This window comes from Triticum aestivum, chromosome 2D (assembly GCF_018294505.1).
Source record: "Triticum aestivum cultivar Chinese Spring chromosome 2D, IWGSC CS RefSeq v2.1, whole genome shotgun sequence".
Lineage (NCBI taxonomy): Eukaryota > Viridiplantae > Streptophyta > Magnoliopsida > Poales > Poaceae > Triticum > Triticum aestivum.
Window position 1 is genome coordinate 143,893,339 of NC_057799.1, and position 24,290 is coordinate 143,917,628.

Genomic DNA, 24,290 nt, shown 5'->3' on the forward strand with positions numbered 1-24,290 from the left:
TATGAGATATTTGTGTTTTGTTTGAGTTATGTTCACTAGGGTTATTTTTTGATATGTTGTAAAAAGAGCTAAAAACTGGCCGTAAGCCGGTCGCGAGGACGAAAATGTGTGCCTGCGGGTTTGGGCGCATGGCGACACAAGTACAGTACAGAAGTGAGCAGACAATCTGATTTAAACGGACGAAAAAGGGGACAAAACGCATGATCCGTTTGGGTCTGCGAGCTTTGGAGCTGCTGTGAGCCGCATCTGTGTGAACGGTTGGACCGATCCCGACCGAGGGATAAAGCCCGGCTAGGGTCGGAACGCGCCGATGCCTGCCTAGTCCAAAATTCCAAATCAGGCCGGGATTTTCGAAAGACGACAGCCCCTCTCCCGGCGGTGATGCGACCGGCGGCGGCGCTGAGCCTACCTCCCAGACACTACCAGAGAGTACGCTAGGCAGGGGCGGCCTAGCGATGCCTGCGGTCGCCGCCGCCAGACTGAAGCGGGAGGACTGCCCCCGCACCAAACACGACTCCCTCTTCTCCCCGTGGAAGGTGCGTGCGTGCTCCCCCTCTCCTGCTTGCCATCTGCTACTGGCGGCAGCCGCCGCGAGCTTTCCTGATTGCAACGTAGTTGACGAGATCCGGCCCGTGGTGTCCATCCGCACTGCTACGAGATTTCCACCCCGCGCATCAAATTCAAATTCTAGGGTCGGATTGTAAAATCTTGGGTTCTTGATTCTAGCTTGATTTGCTCCTGAATTCTCTTCGCAGGTTCTTGTCGGGCCGTCGGACTGGGAGGACCACTCCGCCGGCAAGGAGGGGGTCCAGAGGTATCACACACGCAACCTCCCGGACAACTTCCCTGGCCTCTACGAGCTGGGCGTTGCAAGGCCTTCCTATGATGGTGTCAGGGCTCGCAGGAATCGATCAGCTGTCGTCGTGGTGGTGTACCTCGGGCAGGCCGATAATGTCAGGGCGAGGCTCCAGCAGTACGGACGGACAGGGTCACACCTGGACACCGGGAATCCATTGGCTGCTGTCGGTAAAGCTGAGATGAACGCCCTCACGGCAGGACCTGGATTGTTCAGGGAAGTCTTCTCCAGAGGTTACTCCGTGATGTTTCGATGTGCGCTGGTAAGTGTTTTCATGCTTATTTTCCACTTCTTAAGATGAGAAGTGGTTTGTTGAACTGCCATACACAAGTGTGCACTAACACACCAATGATGTCTCATAGTTTGATGATATACAAGTGCACGCATCTATTGTGTATGAGAATCATGGCTGCAAGTTCTCGTGCCCTTTAGGTTTAAGAACAGCATCATAGCCTCATGCAAAGTAGTTACTTGGTCTTGTTCTGTGTTGATATCGTGTCGAAGACTTCCTTTTGAAGTTTCTGCAAATTCTCATGCTCATGCTGTTCAAATGCGCATATAAGAGTGTCGTGTTAATATGTCCTTTCCTTTGAAGTTTGAACCGTTGCTAATGTTTTTAGTTATAAAGTTTACATGTTGGCTGTTTGGTGCAGACAATACTACATATACTCTATTAATCCATGAGTAGTCTTGTCTTAACTGTTTCCACAATATTGCTTTCAGCACCAAATGGACTGTAGTTGATACCTGGCAATATGCATGTATTATGTGGTTGCTCTTGGGCCTAATTAAATCATGCACACTGTTGATGGAAATTGATTTGTACGCATTTACCTAGCCATATTTCGTAAGTAGTAGTTTAAAGTGAGTATGTCAAATCTTCCGTCGAAAGTGATGTATGAAGGGAGATTCATAACAATGCTTCTTAGTAGCTTATACAGAAACAGAACGGATCATTTTTATCTCTAGCCGTTTGTATTGTGATTATGTTGAAAATATACTTGCCATTGTGCCTAATGTCTCCGTTACTGTGGGCAAAAACAGATGTGTTCCAAAAAAGCAGCTGAGAAGACTGAAGCTCAGCTACTGGGAGTATTTGATTATGCATGGAACAAACTTCAGAATGGTGTGTGTCGTCGCGAAGAAATACTGCTCAAGTTAGAACAGGGAAGCCATAGATTATCTTTGCTTGGCAGAGTTCGGCACTTAAAACAGAGGGTGTTTGGAGAGAAAGCAGGTATAAAGATTAACAGCAGTGGGTCTGTTGAGATTTCATCTGGCAGTATGAAAAATATGCTTCCAAGAGTCCGTGCGTTTGTCGGCTTCAGACCTCATTTAGTTAACTCTGGTGGCGATTTAAACGAGGCAACTGATATTCACCGGAAATGCACATCTCAGGCCAATACTGCTGGTAATAAACAAGCACATAGAAGGTCTGAAGGATACAAGGTGAAAAAGATCGATGTTATTAAACGACGAACTGCGCCGATACGAGAAGCCGAAGCTGTTTGTGGAGTAACGCTAGAAGATGGTTCTTCTTGTTTGGAAGATCCATTGGAAGGAAGAAAGAGGTGTGAGTTGCACAAAGGTAGAAGAGTCAGAGTCGCATACGGTCGCAAAGTATCCTCTTCTAGCTCCACTTGCCAAGTTGCTATTCCAACTGTTGAATCCATACCTCAACAAACTGCTAATCCAAGCAAACCAGATCAAGCATGGCAAACCAGTGCAGACCAGTCCAAAAATCTGTCGACAAATGCAAAGGAGCCATCACGTCAAAGGAACGGCTTCGAAGCAAAGGAGATGAAAATCGGAGAAGCTCCTGCAGAAGATGAAGCATATGGAGCCTCCCATGCAGAATCTCAGTTCCACCAAGATGAGCCTGTTGGAAGAAAGTGGTTTGAGCTGCTCAAAGCACAGAAATCAGCCAGCGCACCATCATCGAGAGGCCAAGGATGTCAGACAAGAGAAGCAAATGACGACGCATCAGCCATATGTGGAGTAGTGACAGATAATGGGTACTGCAAACTGGCACCAGTGACAGGAAGGGAAAGATGCGAGGAGCACAGAGGAATTGAGGTCACTGGTGCTTCATCGGCACCATGTTCCGGAAGGTTGGGATGGCCATCTATCTGTGGAGCTCGAGCATCCGATGGTTCACCTTGCAAGAATCAGCCAATCGCAGGGAGGAAGAGATGTGGGTTGCACAAAGGTCAAAGAGCGTGCTGCGCCTCCACGCCATCCGTCAAATAAAAACATTGCCCCATTGATCCTGTTGTGTGTTGTAATAGCATTTCTGATATAGATTTTGAAGTTGCTGTTTATTCAATTTTACAAGGTGTTGATTTGTTGTTCATGCTGTAAACAACATTGTTGATGATAGATCACAGGAAAGTGTAACACAAATTGTAGATCAAATTTTTGGAGAGCTATGGACGTGTGGATAATTGGATTTGCTGATGGAATGTTGGAGAACAATTGATTCTGCCTGTGACCACCCCTCTGAGCATTATGTGCACTGTTGATTTCTGGATAACACGATTTCGAGCTTATACTTTGCGCATTGGTTCATCTTTTATTTTTAGGTATGCACATTAGTTCATCTTTATCTATGATCAAGCAGAGCAAGTACCTCTAAAACTTGCAGAGAGAACACACGTGTCATGCGGGTAGACGTCATCCTTGTGCCGTTGCGCCTCCGCCTATTTGGAGCCTCCAAAATCAAAAGGGAACATCCGAGGAGGCAAGCACCCTCCCCTCCGCTCGACTGCGCGGATCACTATGCTCCCGCCGCAACTCCCCGGACCCGCCGGGCACCTCCCGCTCGCCCTTGCCGTCACCGCCTCCTTCGCCATCAGCTGCAGCGGTGGCTCCGCCAGCGGCCGCTCCCGCCGCCGCCGCCGCGCGAAGCCCAAGCCCATCGTGTTCCCGCCCCCGCCGCTCCGCCGCCTGGTCTCCTCCTCCCTCCGCCGCCTCCTCCCGCGCCCGCGCCCCCTCCGCGGCGGATGGCTCGGGCCAAGGGGGAGGCGGAAGGCGCCCGCCGAGGACGTGGTGCTGCTCGTCCTCTCTCTGGCCCTGGGCGACAGGCTCGCCGTCCTCGCTGAGGCCTGGCGCGCGTCGGGCCTGGGCCAGGCGCTCGGCATCTGGGCGGCGGTGTGGGGGCGAGCGAGGAGGAGGAAGAGGGCGAGCGGGCTCCGGAGGCTCGCGGCGCTGCTGCTCGGGATCGCGTTCTGCGCGCTGGCGTCGCATTTCAGAGGGGCGGCGTTCCTGGAAGGCCTCCGGAAGACGGGCGGCGGCCGGAAATTAGCGCGGATTCTCCTGCGGTGATTGATTTTGTTTCCCTATTCGATTTCTTGAGGATGCATTTGCCCGAAACGGCGTCGGAATTGTAGGTTTCCTTGTGCGGATGGATCGTGTTCCTGAACTGTTGATGTGATTCTGTTGCGGCTGCTGTTCTCTACTGGAAGGCATTCTGTTGGCGTCCTGATGAACTGGACTGTTGATTTGGAGCATCTTGTTCGTCTGGTTTTGCTGGCTGAGATGGAAGCATCAACGAGCGAACTTGTTCACTTGTTGCATTGGATATGTGTGTTAGGTTGCTGAATTGGTAGTTCTGTTATTTGCTGCCGCAAATTAGCGGACGTGCTCTCATAGTTTGGAGGTTTTTCTTAGAATCAACTCTAGATCTTGGCAATTTGGATGCAGATTGTTTGATTTTTTACCAGATAACAGAAATAGGACCCTCTTAGTTGGCGAACGTTCGCTGGGAGGAGGTGGGCCGGTGGCATTTCAAACAAAATGACAACTTACAGCCAGCAAAATCTCACGAGCAACTAAAACAGCCAGCCAAAAGCGTTTGAGCTCACGAGCAACAACCAAGAAAAAGCATTCGCTTGCCATTCCCCTCCCAACTGACGTTCACCCGATAAAACATTACCAATACGATACAGAACGAAGAGCAAAAATTATCATCCATTCTCCTTCGCAGAGAAACACAATTTTACCCTTACAGCTGACTGTCAGCGGGGCATTAGTCGCTCCTGTGCCTACAAACTCAACTACAAATTACATTCCTACGGCGCGGTATCTAAAGCCAAAAATATGTCCCAGGGGTAGTCACTGATAGCTCAATATCCTCATTAGCCTAACATCACCACATAGATAAGTTACCAAAGATGCTACGTTGGAACAATGAGTTAGCCATGACAGCAGGGGTCAACAGCTATTATCTCTAGACGAGTAAGACCGGAACGACTGCTATTGCAATCTCTTTTTCTTGATTAACGCTGGGTTCCCGTCGAGCATCGTACAATCATCGTCGTCTTCAACAACCTGAGCACTACTGGATGCATCACAGTTTTCCTTTGTTTCCAACAGTTCATCCAGCTTGCGCTTCATCCCAGGTTTAGATGGATCCTCAACAGTGTCATCAGTGGCACGCGCACTGGATGAAGAGGCTGCCGATTTGTTCTCCCCATTACTATTAATCTGTTTCTCCACCGGAGCTGACCATCCAGATAAAACCATTCCGTCAGGCTCTTTCTCCTCGTCAAACTCTTCCCTGCATTGATCACAGAAGAAATTAAGCTCTAGTCGTTCACAGAGGTACTGAAGTGAAAAAGTATGCATATGACAGAAACAGTATTCAGGTCACATTTGCCTCTACAGCAGAGCAATCTATCCATGTACTTGAGGTATGATATTAAGCATGGAATGTGTGAAGAACATTACATGATAAAACCAATTTGTATGTGAAAACATTTTGTAAAACAACGTCAGTTTTACCATGATGCTACCACTATGGGACAGTGGGAAATCATCAGCTAACTTTAATTAGCAAAATTGTATGAAGGTGTTCTATGTATATTGTATAATCTACGGCCAGTTTTTATTGCACAAGAGTCGTCATACCTAATAGTCGTATTTTATAAAGGCTGTTGGAACTTGGAAGGCAAGGGGAACCCAATAATTTTATATACAAATGCAAACATCCAGCTAGGTATAGTTTTAGAAGACATAACTGGCATTAATACAAGGAAAATACAGATATGAACCTGTGCTTGATGTTAATGCTGCATGACAGCTCCTGCTGGAAATCCTCAACGGTAAGCTTTGTACCATTAATAACTGGAGCTGGCAGTTCGGCCAAGACCTGTAATAGTTGATCAACACTAAGCTGGCAATAAATATATTGTAATCGAAAATATGGAAACACAAGGGCCACAGAGTAGAAAGGGGACAAATGACATGGGAGTGCATTGTTCCATTGGCCCTTGCCTTGAACAGGAAACATTATGAGTACACGAGGATAGTACCTTCTCAAGGTTTAAAGCATAGTTTGCAGCCTCGTCTTCCTCTAAGCCATCGCCATCCTCAAAAACAAGTGTAGAGCCAATCATTACCAACGGTAGGTTCATTCCAAGTTTGCTTTTTATAATCTTGTCGATAACCTCCTTAAGCTTTGTGACCTTAGTGTTAACATCCAGCAGAAGAGGGGTCTGATGCATTCAGTTTTAGTTTCATGTCAGACACAAAAGATGGGAATAACATATAAGAACCGAGACATCTTAGACAGTGCAAAATACCTCAGAGCAGACATAGCATGATGGATTAGGTTCAAAAGGTTCTACAGGCATCAGGAGCAACTTCTTTGTAGGATGTTCAAGACAATATGTCATTCTGTAACCATGTCAAAAAATGAAGTTACAGTATTTACTGTATTGCCGGTGAGATAGGCAAGAACTGATGAATAACATATGATACCATGTAAAAATGGGTGCCAGAAAAGTGGCAACAGCAGCACTCTTTTCAAACTACCATATCCAGAAAACAGGTAAACTGAACTGTAACAACATCAGGAAGAAACATAGGCAAAAACAATGTGATATAACAAATTAAGTATAGTCACCTGTAGTTCTTGTAATCATCCTGGAGAACTTTGATTGCTTCGATAACAATGAGACCAGCTATTATAGCATTTGTTGTTGCCACAGCATGAACTATGTTTCCAGCAACACCTTTAGCTTCAAATAGGCTATGTAGTGGTATACCAAAAGAGTGAGCTCTGATATTAGCCGCAGCAGTAACAAACTCAACTGCTAACTGGTCATCCTTGTCAAAAACCAAGTTCCCTATTTCCTGAGATCGGAAAAAACGAATCATATACAAAAAAAATCATTTCTTAAAAGTTTACAGAACTTGAACTTAACACATACAGACCTTCTCTCTTTTCTCAAAAAACAATTTAAAAGCCTCCAAAAGCACTCTTGAATTTTCAGCCAGAGTCCATATCTCTTGAGGATTTGTAAGACCTAAAGATGCCATAGCAGAAGGCTCTTCATGATCATTACTGCAATCCCACGAGCTACCATTTTGCTTTACTGCTTCAGGTAATGTGTCTCTAATGTATACTGGATTTGGTCTTCTCCGATTCTTCCAGGTTTCTTCATTCTCTAAGGCAACTTCGATATTATAACCAAATACATGATCATAAATCCTCTGAGCATACTGATCAAGATCTTCGTCAACATCCCTTTCAAATACATCTAACTTTGAACTGCTGCCATCTTTTGAATGCACATTAAGGTCATTATCTTGGTTCTTATCACCAAATAGCTTAGCAAAAAGAAGCTCCTTTGCCCAAACAATGCAATGGACAAACTGCAAAAAGGAAATTAAATAATGCCATTAAAGCTCGTCCTGTGTTTTGAAAAATATTACAAATTTTACCTTGTAAAAAATATTGATACTTCAAATACTAATTACATGAGAACTGTGATTACCAAAAGCAAGCAAACGAATGTTTGTTAGAATGTATCTTCTGTGCATTAAACTCGCATTTTGAGGATTCCACGATATGCAGCATTCATAAATGATACTACCTCCGTCCGGAATTAGTTGTCGTTGAAATGGATGTATCTAGATGTATTTCAATGCTAGATACATCTGTTTGAGCGACAAGTAATTCTGGATGGAGGGAGTACAATATTAGGCAACTAGGTCGAACAGCATCCAGTTTAAATGACTTTTCCTGCAAGGTTCCATCAGAACTAATCCAAGAAACAAAGGCCGAATAAATAAGCTTATTTCTAGATATAAACAGGGTTACAGGGGTATGAAGCCATTAATAATTTAATACGAGAAAATACTAACTATGTAAGAAATATTCCTTCCCACATTAAACAAAACTAACTATGCATATTAAGAACATACAAACCAACATGATACTTAGCCTCGGAAGAAATAGCAGAACTTAACTAATATCACAATAAGAAAAAGCAGACAAGAAAATAATCAACATGCAGAGGCAAAAAGAGGAACCTTTGATGGAGTGCTTGTAATTGTGCAGACTGGATATGATTTTGGGATAGGCTTAGGTTGGCATTCATAGCATTCTGTTTTACCCTTGACATGAACGGTAACCTGCAAAATAGAATGACAATTGTTTTTAGTAAAGCATTAACTTGACCTATTCAGCAGAGAGCCAGACTCCTTGATTAGTTCAGTGACCGTGAAACATGGTTTCACAGTTGACAGATGCGCTATAAATTACGAGTATGGTTAAAACAACAGTGAGGTACAGAAAAACTTGTTTTATACCAAGCAGTTTAGGCCTGGCCACTAAGTGGCATGCATTTATATCAAAATAACACTTGGGTTTTGACAATTGATGTAAATGAATCAAATGTTGACTCATATTGCATGCTCGTGGCACAACTATTTGATGTACAAGTTTCCAGATTATGTCACTCATTCGGCTCTTATTTTTCAGCTTCAAGTCAACTAGAAAATGCAATGATATGTACACGACTATCAAACAAATGTCAACCATATGCAGAGCGTACACAAAATATAGCATAAATACCAGCACGACATGCTGCAGGTTGTATACAGGATTTCTAAATTCGTCATTTTTTAAAGCATGCATAAGCAGCTCTTGTGGAAGAGAGTGGGCAGATGCCTACTTTCTGTTATACATGTGAGCTTATATACACCCAGAAGGTCCAGTTTCAAAATGACAATACATTTCCGCATGTGTCCTTACGTAATTGCGCAAAGGCCCAGACCAAACATTTAGCCATGTTATCAGTACACAAAGGCCATCTCAAGTGGAAGGTTGTACACCTAGGGTAAATATTACTGCTATCTTACTAAGAAAATGAAAAGGGACCACCAACGGTTAGCACACTGGCCAACAATCAAATATCATGGAATACCTTGTAGCAGGAGTACTACGAGCAAAATACAAAAGACAAACATAACAATACCCACAGGCATTAGTGACAAGGGAGATGCAAAGATAAAGAGACAAAAACCATGATATTTGATCAACTGACCTGTCCGAGAAACCCAGTGGTCCCACTCTCAACCAAAGGAACTTCAGCAGCAAGGCAGAGGCGATTCACATGTCGTCTAGCATCCAAGTTATCAAGGCCATTCAAAACTACATTAAACTGCTTGAAAAAGTCAACGTTGAACTGGGCATCCTTAACATTTGCATGGTGTGATTCTATATTGATATTTGGCCTAAATTTCAGAATAGCATCACGGGCAACCTGACAAAATCAACGGTGAAAACATCATAAGCAGGCATCAATTATGAAGAAGACCCCAAGATAACTATACCCATCATATGTTCATGTAGAAAATATACTTACATGGGCTTTTGACTGTCCCACATGACTCTTCCGAAACAAAAACTGTCTGTTCAGATTGCTGACCTCAATTGTGTCCAAGTCAATCTGCATAATAAAAGCAGCAAGATGAACCATTTCATAAGTGTGTCAAGCAAATTGATTTGTGTAGCTCTGGTTGCCTGAACAAGGATTACTCCCTGCCTGTTTTAAAACTATTTTGCATACAAGGTACATCAACCTCAAGGAACTACCGTGAAGATATCAGCTTTCGTGACAGTGCATAAAACACGAGCCAACTGGGCTCGCCCTATGCACAATGAAATTTTTGACAAAACAATACACTTTGTCCGTAACTTTGATACAAATGACACACTTTGTGCCATTGACTATATGTAAGTGACAACAAGTGTGTGTCATTTTATCAAAAGCCAAACAAAGGTGTGTTGTCAAATTCCTAATGCACAATCTAAGAAGGCAGTACCAGCGCCATAAAATCAATACAATCACGCCAGCGCAGATGCAAGTAAGCGCAGCCTAGAGGAAAACCTTGGATAGATTAGCAGCCGAAGCAGTTTATGCATCTATTTTTCAGCTTCAAGTCAACGCTAACACCATCACAGATCCCGCTACCGGCAAAGAGACGCACCGGCCATCCACCGCGGTGCTGCCGACAACAGCTAATGTGCAAGCTAGATTCGAACTAAACCTAGGCATGGTGTCAACAGAGGGCGCGGAAGCAAGGGGCCATGTATAGCAGATAACAAACTTACGACGTGGATGTCGCTGAAGCCCGAGAGCGCGAGGGTCTTGAGGAGCTCGCACCCGATGCCTCCAGCCCCGACCATCAGAACCTTCGCCGCCTGCGCACAAAGCGAACACCGGCACCAACCGGACGGACCGAATCAGGCGCCGAAATCCCAGAAACAGGAAGGGGGGAAATACGGGCCGCGGAGATCCCCACGAGCGCCCCCGGCGGCGGGAGCACGGGGGCGGGGCGGGGCGGAGGGAGAGGGCTGGCGGTGGGGCCTACCTTGACGGCCTCCGAGGCGGGGGCGGCGGCGGAGGCCATGGGGGAGGGGGCGCCGGCGGAGGCGAGGGTTTTGAGGCGCCGAGGGTTTGGTTTGGGTGGGAAAGGAATTTGGGGGAGGGAGATTTGGGAGGAGGGGAGCGGAGATGGAGGAAGGGAGGGAGGCTTTGATGAGGTGAGAGGCCGGTCGCGTCGCGTCGTTCCGCACCCGGAGGGGGGAAGGGAAGGAAGCGTCGTGGAAATTGAGGGGTCCGTCGCGGTGCTGCTGCTGGTGGTCAGTTGCGCGGCCTGGTTGCAGCCTTGCAGGACGACGGGACGGTTGGACTGGATGGATGGATATGCTACGATCTGTGGGCGGGCGGGCGGTGGGCCCTGCTGGGAGCCTTTTGGGAGCTGCCGGTTGACCCTTGGCTTTGAATCTTTGCTCCCTCTAGTCTTTTCTTCTTTTGCTCAAACAACAATGCTCCCTCCAGTCTAGAGGTGATAAAATTCAAGTAGAAGGGGCTTTTTTTTCTTGAGTTTAGGGTCAATTTGGTTTGAACATTCTCCTGGCAATATTGGAGGAGTTATTAATTTCTTAAAATTTTGATTTTGTGTGACTGGAAATAAATTATTGTTTCATGCGGTCTATTTTGTATGTATGTTTAAAGGAATAAAATCCATATAATGCAACCTTGTGGAAATCTTCTTTATTTCATTGGAAATTATAACATATAGTACTTAATATTTTATTGGTAAAAAATCATATGGCCAACCAAACAAATACTACTACCATTTCATGTGTTTTCAATGTCTATTTCTATAGGATTGGAACTGTCATGACATTGGATTCTTATACATCTTTCCTATTCATAGATTTTTCTTTACTCGGGTTTTTAGGATCCTTCTACTCAGTTGGTTCTTCGCCGATGGTTCCACCCTTAGTTTTCATCTATGATCAGTTTTGCCTCAATCTATTGTGTGCTCTTATGGAAATACACATCTCCTCCCTTTCATCCAATCAAAGGCGTTTGACCGTGACTTAGGCATTTGTGGACCATTCCGCTCCTCCTTACATGTGGGCCCGCTAAAAAATGCAGTGTCATGTTCTCTTATCGGTGGGATACACCCAAGAAAAAAAGAGGCGTCGCAGGTGTAGGAACAAAAAAGAACAAAGGAAATAATCAACCGCTCATGCATAGGCGGCGGTGGTGGGCGACAACGACTGATTTGAGGTAAACAAGGAAATTTGAAAATAAGTTGCTCAACCACGAGATATGCAATGGGCGGCGTGGACTTGGGTTTCTTAACATTGTCTCTCGGCACGACCCAGGAGCATGACCTTCCCCCCTTGGTTCTAGCTGGTCATGTGGCAGGGTTGGCTGAGCTGCGTGGACAGTTCGCTTCACCTACTACGCTAGGAGGGGAGTTGCGAGCAAGTCTTCCATGTCGCATGCGTCTACATCATCATTTGTTGGTGTCGGGGATTGAGGTGTGGTTCTCTCCGATGTTGCTCTCGTCTACTCCACATCTCGTGGGGACCGAAGATGAGCCTGCTATTGTTGTTACACCCTATCCTCTGAGGTGCAGCGCTCGCAAGACCACACGAGGACATCATGTGCGGGAGGACAATCCACTGACCTAGCTTGACAAGACCACACGAGGCACGCCGATGGCACTTTGGCTCACGAGAGGTCAGACGTAAGATCTAACATGTACGGTTGTGGTTGTTCATGAGCTATCCCTTGCATCAAATGCTTTTCGGAGCCCTCGTAAGAAGTAGGCCAAAATAGAATCTTCGAAAGGCCGAGCTCCCCAAGTTGCGGCCTGAAAACCGACATGAAGGCAAGGAGCCCTCCAGAGATCTGAAAGCTCGACCTCCGAAACGCTCGCACTACTGGGAAATAGCTTATAGGTAGAATATTATTAGTAGCGCTGGTTAAGGCCACGACGCTACTGTTAAGTACCAGTAGCGCTGGGCAGAACAAGCGCTACTGGTACTACTTAGCAGCAACGCTGGGTAGGCCACACAGCGCTACTGTTAAGTGGGCCACAGCACATCCCCAAGTCAGGAGATACTAGCAGCGCTTTGCTATTACCCAGCGCTACAACTAAGATCATAGCTGTAGCGCCTTGTCAGGAGCAAGCGCTACCGCTATTCTTCTACGGGTAAGCTGGTGGGCCCCAGTTACTAGCAGCGCCTTTTCCATACTAGCGCTACAGCTAGGCAACTAGCAGTAGCGCTTTTCTTTGCCCAGCGCGACTGCTATGGTCGCTAGCCATAATATCTATATATACCACCTTTTCCCCCTTCTCCCCCCTTTCCTCTCTTCCACTTCCTTGTGGCTTCTTCCTTCAATGCTCCCCTCCTACCTCTCTCTTCTTGGCCCCTCCACCACCTCCATTAATGCCCTCCCTCTCTCTTTCTTTGCCCCTCCACCACCTCCATTACCTTCTCCCTCTCTTTAATTAATTTGTTTGCCCATCTACCCATCTCCACTAGCTAGTTCTCTCCCTAGTCAAAGCTATCTAGGTACCTCACTAGCTAGATATACTAGCTAATTAAGAAGGAGAATTGAATATCTTCACCATGTGCTCGATCTCTCTCGACATAGGTGAGCAAAAAGAAGAGTTGTGCAAGAATGGAAGTGTGTGTGTGTGTGTGTGTGGGGTGTGTGTGTGTGTGTTTGTGCATGGTTTCTAGGAGGAACGTGAGCCACTAGCGCGATATGATACAATTGTGTGTGGCATGTGAGTTGCCTATATTGTGTATTTGTTGAAATGTGTGTGACATGAGTTGCCTATGTTTTGCCGAAATGTCGATTCATTTCCGTATCGGCGAATTTCGGGAAAACTCGATATATCCTATGTTTAGGGAAGGCCATGTCGAATTTTTGTATGAATTTGATGCATGCATGCATGCGTACGTGATTATAATTCTTTTGCTCCGCTGCTACCTTTTGAGCACTGCGTTGGTTTCCCCTTGAAGAGGAAAGGGTGATGCAGTCAAGCAGCGTAAGTATTTCCTTCAGTTTTTTAGAACCAAGGTATCAATCCAGTAGGAGGCTCACGAGGGTGGAGGGCGCGCCTGGGGGGGTAGGTGCGCCCCCTACCTCGTGCCTTCCTGGTTGATGTCTTGACGTAGGGTCCAAGTCCTTTGGATCACGTTCGTTCCGAAAATCACGTTCCCGAAGGTTTCATTCCGTTTGGACTCTGTTTGATATTCTTTTTCTACGAAACTCTGAAATAGGCAAAAAAAAAAGCAAATCTGGGTTGGGCCTCCGGTTAATAGGTTAGTCCCAAAAATAATATAAAAGTGTATAATAAAGCCCATTAATGTCCAAAATAGAATATAATATAGCATGGAACAATCAAAAATTATAGATACGTTGGAGACGTATCATCCGCGCAGACGATTATGAAGGTCAATGGAAGGATGGTGGAAAGATACTGGCAATCCACGGTGGACGACATGTATGAAAAAAATGGAAGGAGGTTTTATGTCCATGTCGAAGATGCAAAGGAGGAGTCTGGCTCGACCCCTTTAAGGGTGGCCGATTCCAGGCGCACCTGCTCATGCATGGTTTCATGGATGGCCATACTCGATGGATAAGTGAAGATGATGATGAGGACGTCGACGGGGCGGGCAATAACGACATGGGGGCAAGACGAAGAGATGACCGATAATGGGCCCGAAGAAGAGGGCCTCGGAAATGGCAATGCGAAGAGGCCGGACATGGCGGAGAAGAGGTCGGACCAGGCGGAGAAGTGGCTGGACATGACAGAGAAGACGTGGACACGCCGCAGTCTTCATCCCTCAGCCATGTGGGACCCGTATGTTCGAGACATGCTTCGCAAGAAGACGACTAGCGACAGAGCTGCTTCCGATCACTCCCCGTCTGCAGCAGTATTTTGTAGATCCTAAGGAAGCAAAGCTCATGCGTTGGCACGCAGAGAGGGTGAAGCCGGACGATGGAGATGATCCGAAGCTGAGACACCTCGCAAATGCTAGCCAGTGGAGAGCATAAAACACTAAATGTAAATATTTCACAGATGATGCAAGGAACATCATGCTTGGAGCTAGTACCGTGGCATGAATCCGTTTGGCAACTAGAACACCAATCATAGCAGATGGCCCGTGTTTGTATGGATGTACAACCTCCCCCCTGGAAGTGCATGAAGGAAAAATACATACACATGACTATGCTTATTCAAGGGCCGAGACAACCCGGAAATGATATTAATCTGTATCTCGGGTTACTGAAAGAGGAGCTACACACGTTATGGACAACGTCGGCCAAGACATGGGACGCCAGCACAGGAGAGTATTTCGACATGAGAGTCGCGCTGATCACGACGGTGCATGACTATCTCAGTTACAAATATGTCTCTGGCCAGGTGTGCCACGAATACCGTGGATGCACCAGGTGCATGGATGATACAACTTCTAAGCAGCTACCGAAAGATGGCGAGTCTTCGAAAACCGTGTACATGGGGCATCGAAGATGGCTCGAGAAGGATGATCCATGGAGAAAGCATGGAGATATATTCAATGGTAAGGCTGAGCATCAAGGACCTCCACATAAGCGGAGCGGCATCAAAATCAATGAGTTGTTGAAGAACTAGGAAGAGTGCCCCTTGTCGGGAAAGACGAAGAAAAAGGCGCCGGAGCCGCTGCTGAAGGTATGGAAAACAAGGTCTATTTTTTGGGACTTGGATTACTGACCCTTACTCGACATGCCTCATAGGCTTGATCAAATGCATATCACGAAGAATATCCTCGAGAGTTTGATTGGAACATTGATGAACATGCCGGAGAAGACCAAGGATGGGCCGAAGGCAAGAAAAGACTTGGAATTTTTGGGTATCAGGAAAGATCTGCAAATGCCTGGTAAAAAGTCATCGGAGGAGACGGAGACGAAAGATAGGGGCAAAAAGTAATCAAGAAGGAAGAACAGTATTGCCCCCCTTCTTACTGCACCTTAGATCCGAAGGAGGTTGATCAATTGTTCAAGTGCTTTGCCAGAATCAAAGTTAGTTCCGGATACTATGGGAAAATAAGCAGATATTTGGACACTAAGAAAAAAGGTTCAGTGGGATGAAGTCTTACGACTGTCACATGATGATGGCGCGGTTACTCCTAGTTGCACTTAGAGGGATTATGGACACACATGACCGTGATACGCTTACTCACCTATGCCACTTTTTCGACGCTATATCTCGAAAGTCGATTAGTGTGAAGCAACTCCAAAGGCTACAGGGAGAGATCATTATCATACTAAATGAGCTAGAGATGTACTTCCCGCCCGCATTCTTTGACGTCATGGTGCATATGTGTGTCCACATTGTGGATGATATCATCAACCTACGGCCGACATTCCTACAGAGCATGATGTCGTTCGAGAGGATGAATGGGTTCATCAAAGGATTTGTTCATAACATGTCCCGTCCGGATGGAAGCATCGCCCAGGGCTATCTGACCCAAGAGTACATCTCCTTCTGTGAGAATTATCTAGGTGTCAGAGACCCTTTTGTTGGTTTGCCCGTCAACAAGCATTGTGGAAGGCTCAAAGGAGAAGGTCACATCAAAGTCTAAAGGGAATTGAATGTGGACCGCTCGGGTCGACACAACGGCTTTGACATAGCAAACTTAGTAGTGCTACAACACCTAGGTGTGCTAGAATATTTCATGACACCGCACACAGAGACCATCGCAAAGAACTACCGTGATTGTGGGCTACACAGGAGAGCACAACTCCACTTTCTTGCGTTGGTTCAAAGAGCGAGTTCTGGCTAATCCCCCGGAAGAGGGTTGTCTGGATGGATGTTCATATACGCCTTAGCACATGGCCCGTCGGTCAACCTCGTGACTTATCAGGCATACAATATCAACGAATACACGTTCTACATGGAGGCCAAAGATATAAACAGTGACAACCATAACTCAGGGGTGACGATGGAAGCCATGACCAGCGATGTAACTGAAAGATACTACGGAAGGGTCGAAGAGATCTGGGAGCTTGACTACTCTGGAGTGCGTAGCGCGACGATGTTCCATGTCAGATGGACTAAGAACGTACTTAGAGAAAACCGACATTTCACTACCATTTGTATACCCGACGCCAATGGCGCTACCATGAACGCCACAGCCCAAAATGAGCCATGGGTACATGCTAAGCACATGACACAATGCTTCTTCATAACCGACCCGAGCAATCCTAGCCGTGTTGTCGTGAGGAGAGGCAAAAGGAGCATCGTCTGAATGGATGGAGTCGCCAACGAGGAAGAGTACGACTAGTACGGTGGCCCGATGAGGGAAGATGATGACGACGATGACCATACGTCAAAAGAAGAAGGAAGACTACATTACCTAAGGAAGATCGTACTCCCTGGAAAAGGAAAAGTCACGACGAGGGGCTCAATTATCTGACAATGAACAAAAGAGGACAGAAGAAGAATAGTCTGAAGCGTCGTCGCCCACATTAGCAAACTATCATAAATTGTGCGTATCTATTTTTTATACGTACTTAACACCGTTATAGGTCAAATGATGTGATATATATTAGGCACTAATTATTATCCGGAGGTGCTCATAGTGGGAGGAGACATTCCCGTAGACTCCGAGGTGTCATCCGGAGGTGCTCGATCATACGAGGGGTGCTATTACTCCATAAACAACCCTAACCCTAACCCCTGCTACAACATAGAACAAGGAAAGGAAAAAAGGAAAAGGAAAAGGAAAAAAGAAAAATGCAAAAGAAGAGAAAAAGGAAATTTAAAAAGAAAAATGAAAAGAAAAAGAAAAAGGAGAAAGAAAAATGAAAAAGAAAAGTGAAAAAGAAAAATGAAAAAGAAAGAGAAAACGAAAAGGAAAAGGAAAAGAAAAAAAAAGATAGGAGTAGTGCTTTTTATCTAGACAAGGCTACAACTAACCTGGCTACACAACTAAAAAAATAAAACGAAAGAATTGAAAATAAATGTTGTAGTAGCGCGTGTTTGCCTAAAACGCACTATAACTAACTTAGATATAGCACGCTATAGCGTGTATTCCTAACCATCGCTATAGCTAAGTTGGCTATAGTTAAGTCCCCTTCGAGCCTCTCCGGCCATTCCCCACTCCTCTCTCACTCTCGATCCCTCTCTCTCCCCAGTGCACGCCATCGCCGATCCCTCTCGCTCCTTTGCGCCCTCACCTCCCGTCACCGCACCACCGATCGCCACCGCCAACCCCGACGCTGACCCGCCCTTAACCCCGACACCGACGCCGATCGGCCTCCTCAACCTGACCCTGACGCCGACCCCCTCAACCCCGACGCTGACCTCCTCTGCCGCGGTGACCCTATAGGATTGAAATTATGTCTAGAGGGGGGTGATTAGACTACTTGACCAAATAAAAATCTATCATTTTCCCAATTTTAGTTGTAGGCAGATTTTAGCAATCAGCACAAGTCAAGCAATCAACCCACACATGCAATTCTAAGAGTATAGTAGCGGAAATTAAAACATTGCATATGAAGGTAAAGGGAAGGGTTTGGAGAAGGCAAACATAATGGAGACACGGAGATTTTTGGCGTGGTTCCGATAGGTGGTGCTATCGTATGTCCACGTTGATGGAGACTTCAACCCATGAAGGGTAACGGTTGCGCGAGTCCAGGGCTCCACCCACGAAGGGTCAACGAAGAAGCAACCTTGCCTATCCCACCATGGCCATCGCCCACGAAGGACTTTCCTCACTCAGGTAGATCTTCACGAAGTAGGCGATCTCCTTGCCCTTACAAACTTCTTGGTTCAACTCCACATCACGACGGAGGCTCCCAAGCAACACCTAACCGATCTAGGAGACACCACTCTCCAGAAGGTAATAGACGGTGTGTTGATGATGAACTCCCTGCTCTTGTGCTTCAAATGATAGTCTGATACGTCCATTTTGCATCATGTTTTCCTACAGTTATTTATATTGTTTATATGCATAATAATGTTTTTTGGAGTAATTCTAATGCCTTTTCTCTCATAATATGCAAGGTTCACACAAGGAGGGAGAATACCGGCAGCTGGAATTCTGGACCTGAAAAAGCTATGTCAGGCCACCTATTCTGCACAACTCCAAATGAGTTGAAACTTCATGGGGATTTTTAATGGAATATATATGAATTATTGGAGCAAATAAGTACCAGATGGGGCCCACCAGGTGGGCACAACCCACATGGGCGCGCCTGGGAGCCCAGGCGTGCCCAGGTGGGTTGTGCCCTCCTCGGCCCACCTCTGGTGCCTCTCTTTTGGTATATAAGTCATTTTGACCTATAAAAAAAATAAGGAGATGACTTTCGGGAGGAAGCACCGCCGTCTCGAGGCGGAACTTGGGCAGGAGCACTTTTACCCTCCGGCGGAGCAATTCCGCTGGGGGAACTTCCCTCCCAGAGGGGGAAATCATCGCCATGATCATCACCAACAACTCTCCCATCTTGGGGAGGGCAATCTCCATCAACATCTTCAACAACACCATCTCCTCTCAAACCCTAGTTCATCTCTTGTGTTCAATCTTTGTATCAAAACTATAGATTGGTGCTTGTGGGTGACTAGTAGTGTTGATTACATCTTGTAGTTGACTACTATATGGTTGATTCGGTGGAAGATTATATGTTCAGATCCATTATGCTATTTAATACCCCTCTGATCTTGAGCATGATTATCATTTCTGAGTAGTTACTTTTGTTCTTGAGGTCACGGGGGAAATCTTGTTGCAAGTAATCATGTGAACTTGATATGTGTTCGATATTTTTATGGTATGTATGTTGTGATTCCCTTAGTGGTGTCATGTGAACGTCGACTACATGACACTTCACCATATTTGGGCCTAAGAGAATGCATCACGGAGTAGTTATTAGATCATGGGTTGCGAGAGTGACACTTCACCATATTGAGGATTTAGTTCGGGGAAAGTTCCCGAACTCTATGGTATTAATGAACCAAAATTTTCACTTCCGTCGTTGCCGACCAATGTGATCCTTTAAGATTGCTAGCTTTCGGCTTCACCCAGTCTGAGGTACTAACCCGGATGACCCGGTAGTAACAATCACAGAGGTGCTCCCTTTACCACCTAGCCGAACAATCGGGAACGTAGGGGTAAGCACAGGAGCTAGGCAACCCAGCTTGGCCAAAATCTTAAGTCAAATTGATGCATATGTATGGCTTTATAATGATGATTGCGGAAGGAGGCCCTCGTATATTAAATAGAAATGCCGATGATATGTTTATTTTGACTCCGTTGCGACCGTTTATCAGTTGAAAGTGGCCCATCGCCGGCTTCCGCCCACTTGTAGATGCTATGCAGGGTGTTTTCGCAGTAACAAAACAATCCTTAGCCGACGTCTCGGTGCCCGAAGGCGGTTGTGTTAGCGGAAACGAGGCAATCAGATATGCGGGCTTTATAACTGTCACTTAGTCATAGGAGCTTTAAACTGGGGAAGCTAGCTACGAGCCCCCGGTTAGTGTTCGGCGACAGCCGAGGTCAAGCCGTAAACACTTCGGCCAATGTTATGAACGGCCCGCCATTTAACATAGTCATCGGATTGCTGACCAGTTTACGCTTATTATGACAGTCAGTTTTCGGCTTTCTCCACTAAGGTGCTTAACCATGCGAGCTGGAAGCACAACCGCAGTGGTTCTCCCTTTGCACACCTAGCCGAACAAAGCGGAACGTAGGAGGCAAGCACAGGAGTCGGGCAACCCAACTATTGACCAAAGACACAATTCGAAACCGATGCATATATAGCAATATCCGAGAATGTTTTTGCCGAACCTCTAAAGGTGTCCGGCGCTGCACTGCGAGACTTATGCTGGAAACACACAAATAGTTTAAAAGTGCCATAGGCTTGGAAAACCAAAAACTTCAGTAAAAACTTGACGTTCGAACTAGATCAAGTGTTCGGTGCCAATCCGAAAATTGGTCTTAGAGAAAAAAAATGTGCTTCTATCGTGCTTTAACATGACACATCCTATTACAGGACTTAAAGCGGGTCAGCCCACGGCTTCAACCTCCTATCCCGAAGGCGGAGTACTTCTCGTTAGGCCAGTTTAGCAAACTAAACTCTAGCGGCTTTGAGAGAGAAATTAGGCTCCCCGGCTATTGACCACACACTCACGTCGAAAAAAGGAGTGATAGAAAAAGACTTTGCAACGACTAAGAAGAAGAACACTTATTATAAAATAGCTCACATAATTTTAAGAGCCCCCAAGTGACTTGGGTAAAAGAATTTTATGATTGTATGTACCGAAGTACTTATATCATATCTGTGTTCACCCAAACTTTAAACGCGTCTTAACCGACCGTCGGCTTCTCCCTCTTCGGTCAAGGGCCGAAAAGTGTTATGTACTCCACCTGTCGAGAATATCGACGGTGTTTCCGATAACCAGGCAATCAGGCCATAAGGCTGTAACAGACAAAGCGCGCTCAGGGAACTTATGCTATATTACTGACGAAGTGTAAGAAGCATCTTCGAAGAAAATAGTACCCCCACCGATACCTTTCTTCGGTTGCTCATTGTTACTATGAGACTTGTGCAATAGATTTTTTGTACTCATGAGTTCCGTTGTGTGCCAACCATGATTGAAAACAATAAGAGCGCTAGCTTTCGTCTTCACCCAGTCTGAGGTCCGAGCTCGGATGACCTGATCGTGACAATCACAGAGGTGCTCCCTTTACTCCCTAGCCGAACAATCGGGAACGTAGGGGTAAACACAGGAGCAAGGCAACCCAGCTTGCGGAACACTTAAGTCAACATGGTGCATATTGTGGCGTAATACACGAACAAGGAACGAAGCCATACAAGTATAATCATATGCAAAATGAAAAACTTCATAAAGGAAGCCCCCAAGTAGACGGGGTATTTGAATTTGTATGTCACTGATAACCCCAAATGAAGGGAATCATCGTAGCAATTTCCAAAGGTGGAAGTGATAAGTATGGAGTGTCGAACCCACAAGGAGCTAAAGGTAAGATCAATATTCTCTCAAGCCCTATCTGCCACTGACGACTCTACGTACGCCGAACGTTTGCTTCCAACTAGAAACGAAAAATAAAACTACGTTGTGGGTATGAAGAGGATAACTTTGCATGGTATCGGAGAGCTAAAATATAAAAGTAGGTGCTGTTATCATAAAGTTAGAATATATTACTAAATATTATAAATAGCGAGTGTGGGATAATGATGGATCGGTGTGCGGAATTGTCCTAGGCAATTGTTAACAAGACCGATAGTCGTCATTGCAATTTCATATGAGGGAGAGGCATAAGCTAACATACTTTCTCTACTTGGATCATATGCACTTATGATTGGAACTCTAGCAAGCATCCGCAACTACTAAAGATCATTAAGGTAAAACCCAACCATAGCATTAAAGCATTATGAACTAAATTTGACAATTTGAAAAATTTGTACAGAAGTAATGTGCAAAAAGTTTCAGACCCATTTGACTTTCTAGTAAAAAATGTAAAATCACGCGCTACAGCCAAAGTTTCTGTTTTTGTTCTGCACATAGTAAACAAGCAATCTAATCATCCTAAAAACAAAGCTTGGCACATTATTTTTATAATGCAATGGATATACAAAAGGGGATAATTATTTACAGAGAAACTTCCATGAAAAATTCTACATTGTTTCCGTGAGCATGAACACAAGTGCTCAAGGTCGACCCTCACTTCTTCAATGCATAACTTTCCAATCACTTCTCTTTTTGAAAAACTTTTTAGGCATGAGAGGCAAGTAATATTTTTTTTTGTATTATCATTCTTTTAATTTTTTGTATGTTTCACCCACAACTAAACAGAAACAAAAAGGAAAAACAAAATCTACTTAAGTGAAGAAAGCAAATAAGCACACACGAGAATATCAACCCCACGCTATTGCTCCTCGGCAACGGCGTCAGAAAAGAGTCACAAACAAAGTTTTGACAAGGAAGTTTTTCACATACAACTTTTGCCAAAAAAGTATAATGCTTGGTCGAACCGAACAAAATTTAAAACTGAAAGTTTTTGAGCATGAAAGCGATTTAGCTGGTTAATGTGCTCGGTGTTGACGCGTGGCCCGAGCTTGCGGCGGGACAATGTCCCAGCCCCCAAGCCGGTCCCAAGGTGGCGGAGCGAAGAGCTTGGCACTCCGAAGTGGCGACATAGCACGGCCAATGCAAGCCTACAGTGTGATGCCGAAGTCCCCGGCGTGGGTTAATAAAGTGATGACGAAGCCCCCGGTCCAGCCGAGGTGACATGGCACGTCGGTACGCCGAGGTGACAGCGCTGCCCGACCCGTATTATTTACCTGTGCACAGAAAATAGTGCAAGACGGAGATAATAGGATAATAATAAATTGTTGCATAATTAATAATTTATGCAAAGCGAATAATAAAAGAAATATGGCCTGTGCGCCGAACACTCGATGTGGTAGAGCTCTATGAGCGATGCCAAAGTCCCGAGGCAACCGAACACGTCGGTATGGCAACTCGAGCAACAAGGTGATCATGCGAGACGATTTATGCCAATTGAGACGACGACGTTGGCTTGCCGAAGTGACCGCGTGACGCAGTCGAAGTCGATCACCTACACACATAAAGTAGTGCGGTCCAAAAAGAATAATATAAATATATATAAAATCCTTGCATAATTGCTTTTCCCAAAAATAATTTATTTAAAGAGATGTGGCCTGGCGGCGAAGTAATGTTGATGCAGGGCGTCGGCGTGATGAGGTAAAGGCGTGGCAAAGCCCGAATTCATAGGTCGGTCTGAGTTCCGGATGCGGCGTTCGCCGAACTATGTACGGAAACTGACCGAACAACCACGCGACCGTCGTTAATGCGGCCACCATTTGATAGACCTGTGTACAGATGATGGAACAAACCAGAGTAATAATTACTTGGAAAAAATAAACCCAAACGAGCAAAAATTGCTAGGATTAATAGTACCTGGTTTATTTGTTGTAGCAGTCCGAAGAAAGGTTACTCCCAAAATTGGGACTCGATCCGCACACCCATTGCCTGATGGGTGATAAAGCGACGGCGTGGCAATGCCGGCAAAGGTGGGCTCGCCGAGGCAAAGCCCCCGGTCCAGCTAACGTGACGAAGTTGGTCGACTGGTGACGCCGGTCCAGCAGAGGTGTCGAAGCCTCCATGTCAGCCGATGAGTCGAAGCAGGTCGGCTGGTGACGCCGAGGTCACCGGAGTAGGTTGACGAAGAAATAACAAAGTCCCCCGTCTAGCCGAGATGACGGAGCGGGTCGGTAAGGGGACGTTGCAGCTGCCATGTCAGCCGAGGTGTTGAAGCAGTTCGGCGTGATGGACATCGGCTTGAAGACGCAACAGTGCAGTCATGCCGACGCTGCTCATAACTTGTGACGCGGTCAAAGCCGGATTGATGAAGTGACGAACAGCGATGCCAGTGTGCCCGTTCCGTGTAATCCGTGGGGCGGCGTTGTTGGTGATGATTTATCCTTTGCGATGTCAAACTCTTTTTCGGCTCGCTGAGATGATGATCCAAAGAAGATGAGCTCGGCTCCACAAAGCGACGACGTGTCTAGCAGGTCGGCAGCCGTGGAGCAATGTTACAGGACTGGTTTGACACCTGCGTGATGGTGAAGAGTACCTCAAAGAAGGCTTAAAATTTTATGGGCACGTGTTAAGAACAACGCACAATACCCTAGAAGAAAATTCCTTTAAAAAGGTTGTACAAAATCACGTTCATAAAGAAACATGAATTCGGGTCGGATCCGTATTCGCGCAGAAAACAGATCAGAAAATTGGTCCACTC

General features: G+C 45.8%; 3 protein-coding genes across 3 annotated transcripts; 2 read left to right on the forward strand and 1 right to left on the reverse strand.

Moving 5' to 3' along the window:
- Positions 1–238: 238 nt before the first annotated feature.
- On the forward strand, positions 239–3,331 carry LOC123052247 (protein EFFECTOR OF TRANSCRIPTION 2). The gene is made up of 3 exons (XM_044475370.1): positions 239–536; positions 756–1,118; positions 1,901–3,331. Exons 1-3 carry the CDS (start codon positions 456–458, stop codon positions 3,104–3,106), a joined length of 1,650 nt encoding a protein of 549 aa, XP_044331305.1. The 5' UTR covers positions 239–455; the 3' UTR covers positions 3,107–3,331.
- A 111-nt stretch (positions 3,332–3,442) lies between these two features.
- On the forward strand, positions 3,443–4,382 carry LOC123052250 (uncharacterized). The gene has a single exon (XM_044475372.1). The coding sequence runs from the start codon at positions 3,635–3,637 to the stop codon at positions 4,178–4,180; it is 546 nt and encodes a 181-aa protein (XP_044331307.1). The 5' UTR covers positions 3,443–3,634; the 3' UTR covers positions 4,181–4,382.
- Positions 4,383–4,807: 425 nt separating this feature from the next.
- On the reverse strand, positions 4,808–10,784 carry LOC123052248 (SUMO-activating enzyme subunit 2). The gene is made up of 11 exons (XM_044475371.1): positions 10,520–10,784; positions 10,260–10,349; positions 9,511–9,594; positions 9,190–9,408; positions 8,174–8,275; positions 7,073–7,513; positions 6,762–6,991; positions 6,439–6,532; positions 6,169–6,351; positions 5,908–6,005; positions 4,808–5,414 (listed from the first exon to the last, which is right to left on the reverse strand). The coding sequence occupies exons 1-11, from the start codon at positions 10,556–10,558 to the stop codon at positions 5,111–5,113; spliced, it is 1,884 nt and encodes a 627-aa protein (XP_044331306.1). The 5' UTR covers positions 10,559–10,784; the 3' UTR covers positions 4,808–5,110.
- Between the last annotated feature and the right edge of the window lie 13,506 nt (positions 10,785–24,290).

Excerpts from the sequence above, each read along its gene's own strand:
- LOC123052247 (XM_044475370.1), top strand. The coding sequence starts at position 456 with ATGCCTGCGGTCGCCGCCGCCAGACTGAAGCGGGAGGACTGCCCCCGC. Across the intron at positions 537-755 it reads CCCTCTTCTCCCCGTGGAAG|GTTCTTGTCGGGCCGTCGGA; the intron begins GTGCGTGCGTGC and ends TTCTCTTCGCAG. Across the intron at positions 1,119-1,900 it reads TGATGTTTCGATGTGCGCTG|ATGTGTTCCAAAAAAGCAGC; the intron begins GTAAGTGTTTTC and ends GGGCAAAAACAG.
- LOC123052248 (XM_044475371.1), bottom strand. The coding sequence starts at position 10,558 with ATGGCCTCCGCCGCCGCCCCCGCCTCGGAGGCCGTCAAG. Across the intron at positions 7,514-8,173 it reads TTACAAGCACTCCATCAAAG|TTTGTCCATTGCATTGTTTG; the intron begins GTTCCTCTTTTT and ends TCCTTTTTGCAG. Across the intron at positions 6,533-6,761 it reads GATGATTACAAGAACTACAG|AATGACATATTGTCTTGAAC; the intron begins GTGACTATACTT and ends ACATGGTTACAG.
- LOC123052250 (XM_044475372.1), top strand. The coding sequence starts at position 3,635 with ATGCTCCCGCCGCAACTCCCCGGACCCGCCGGGCACCTCCCGCTCGCC.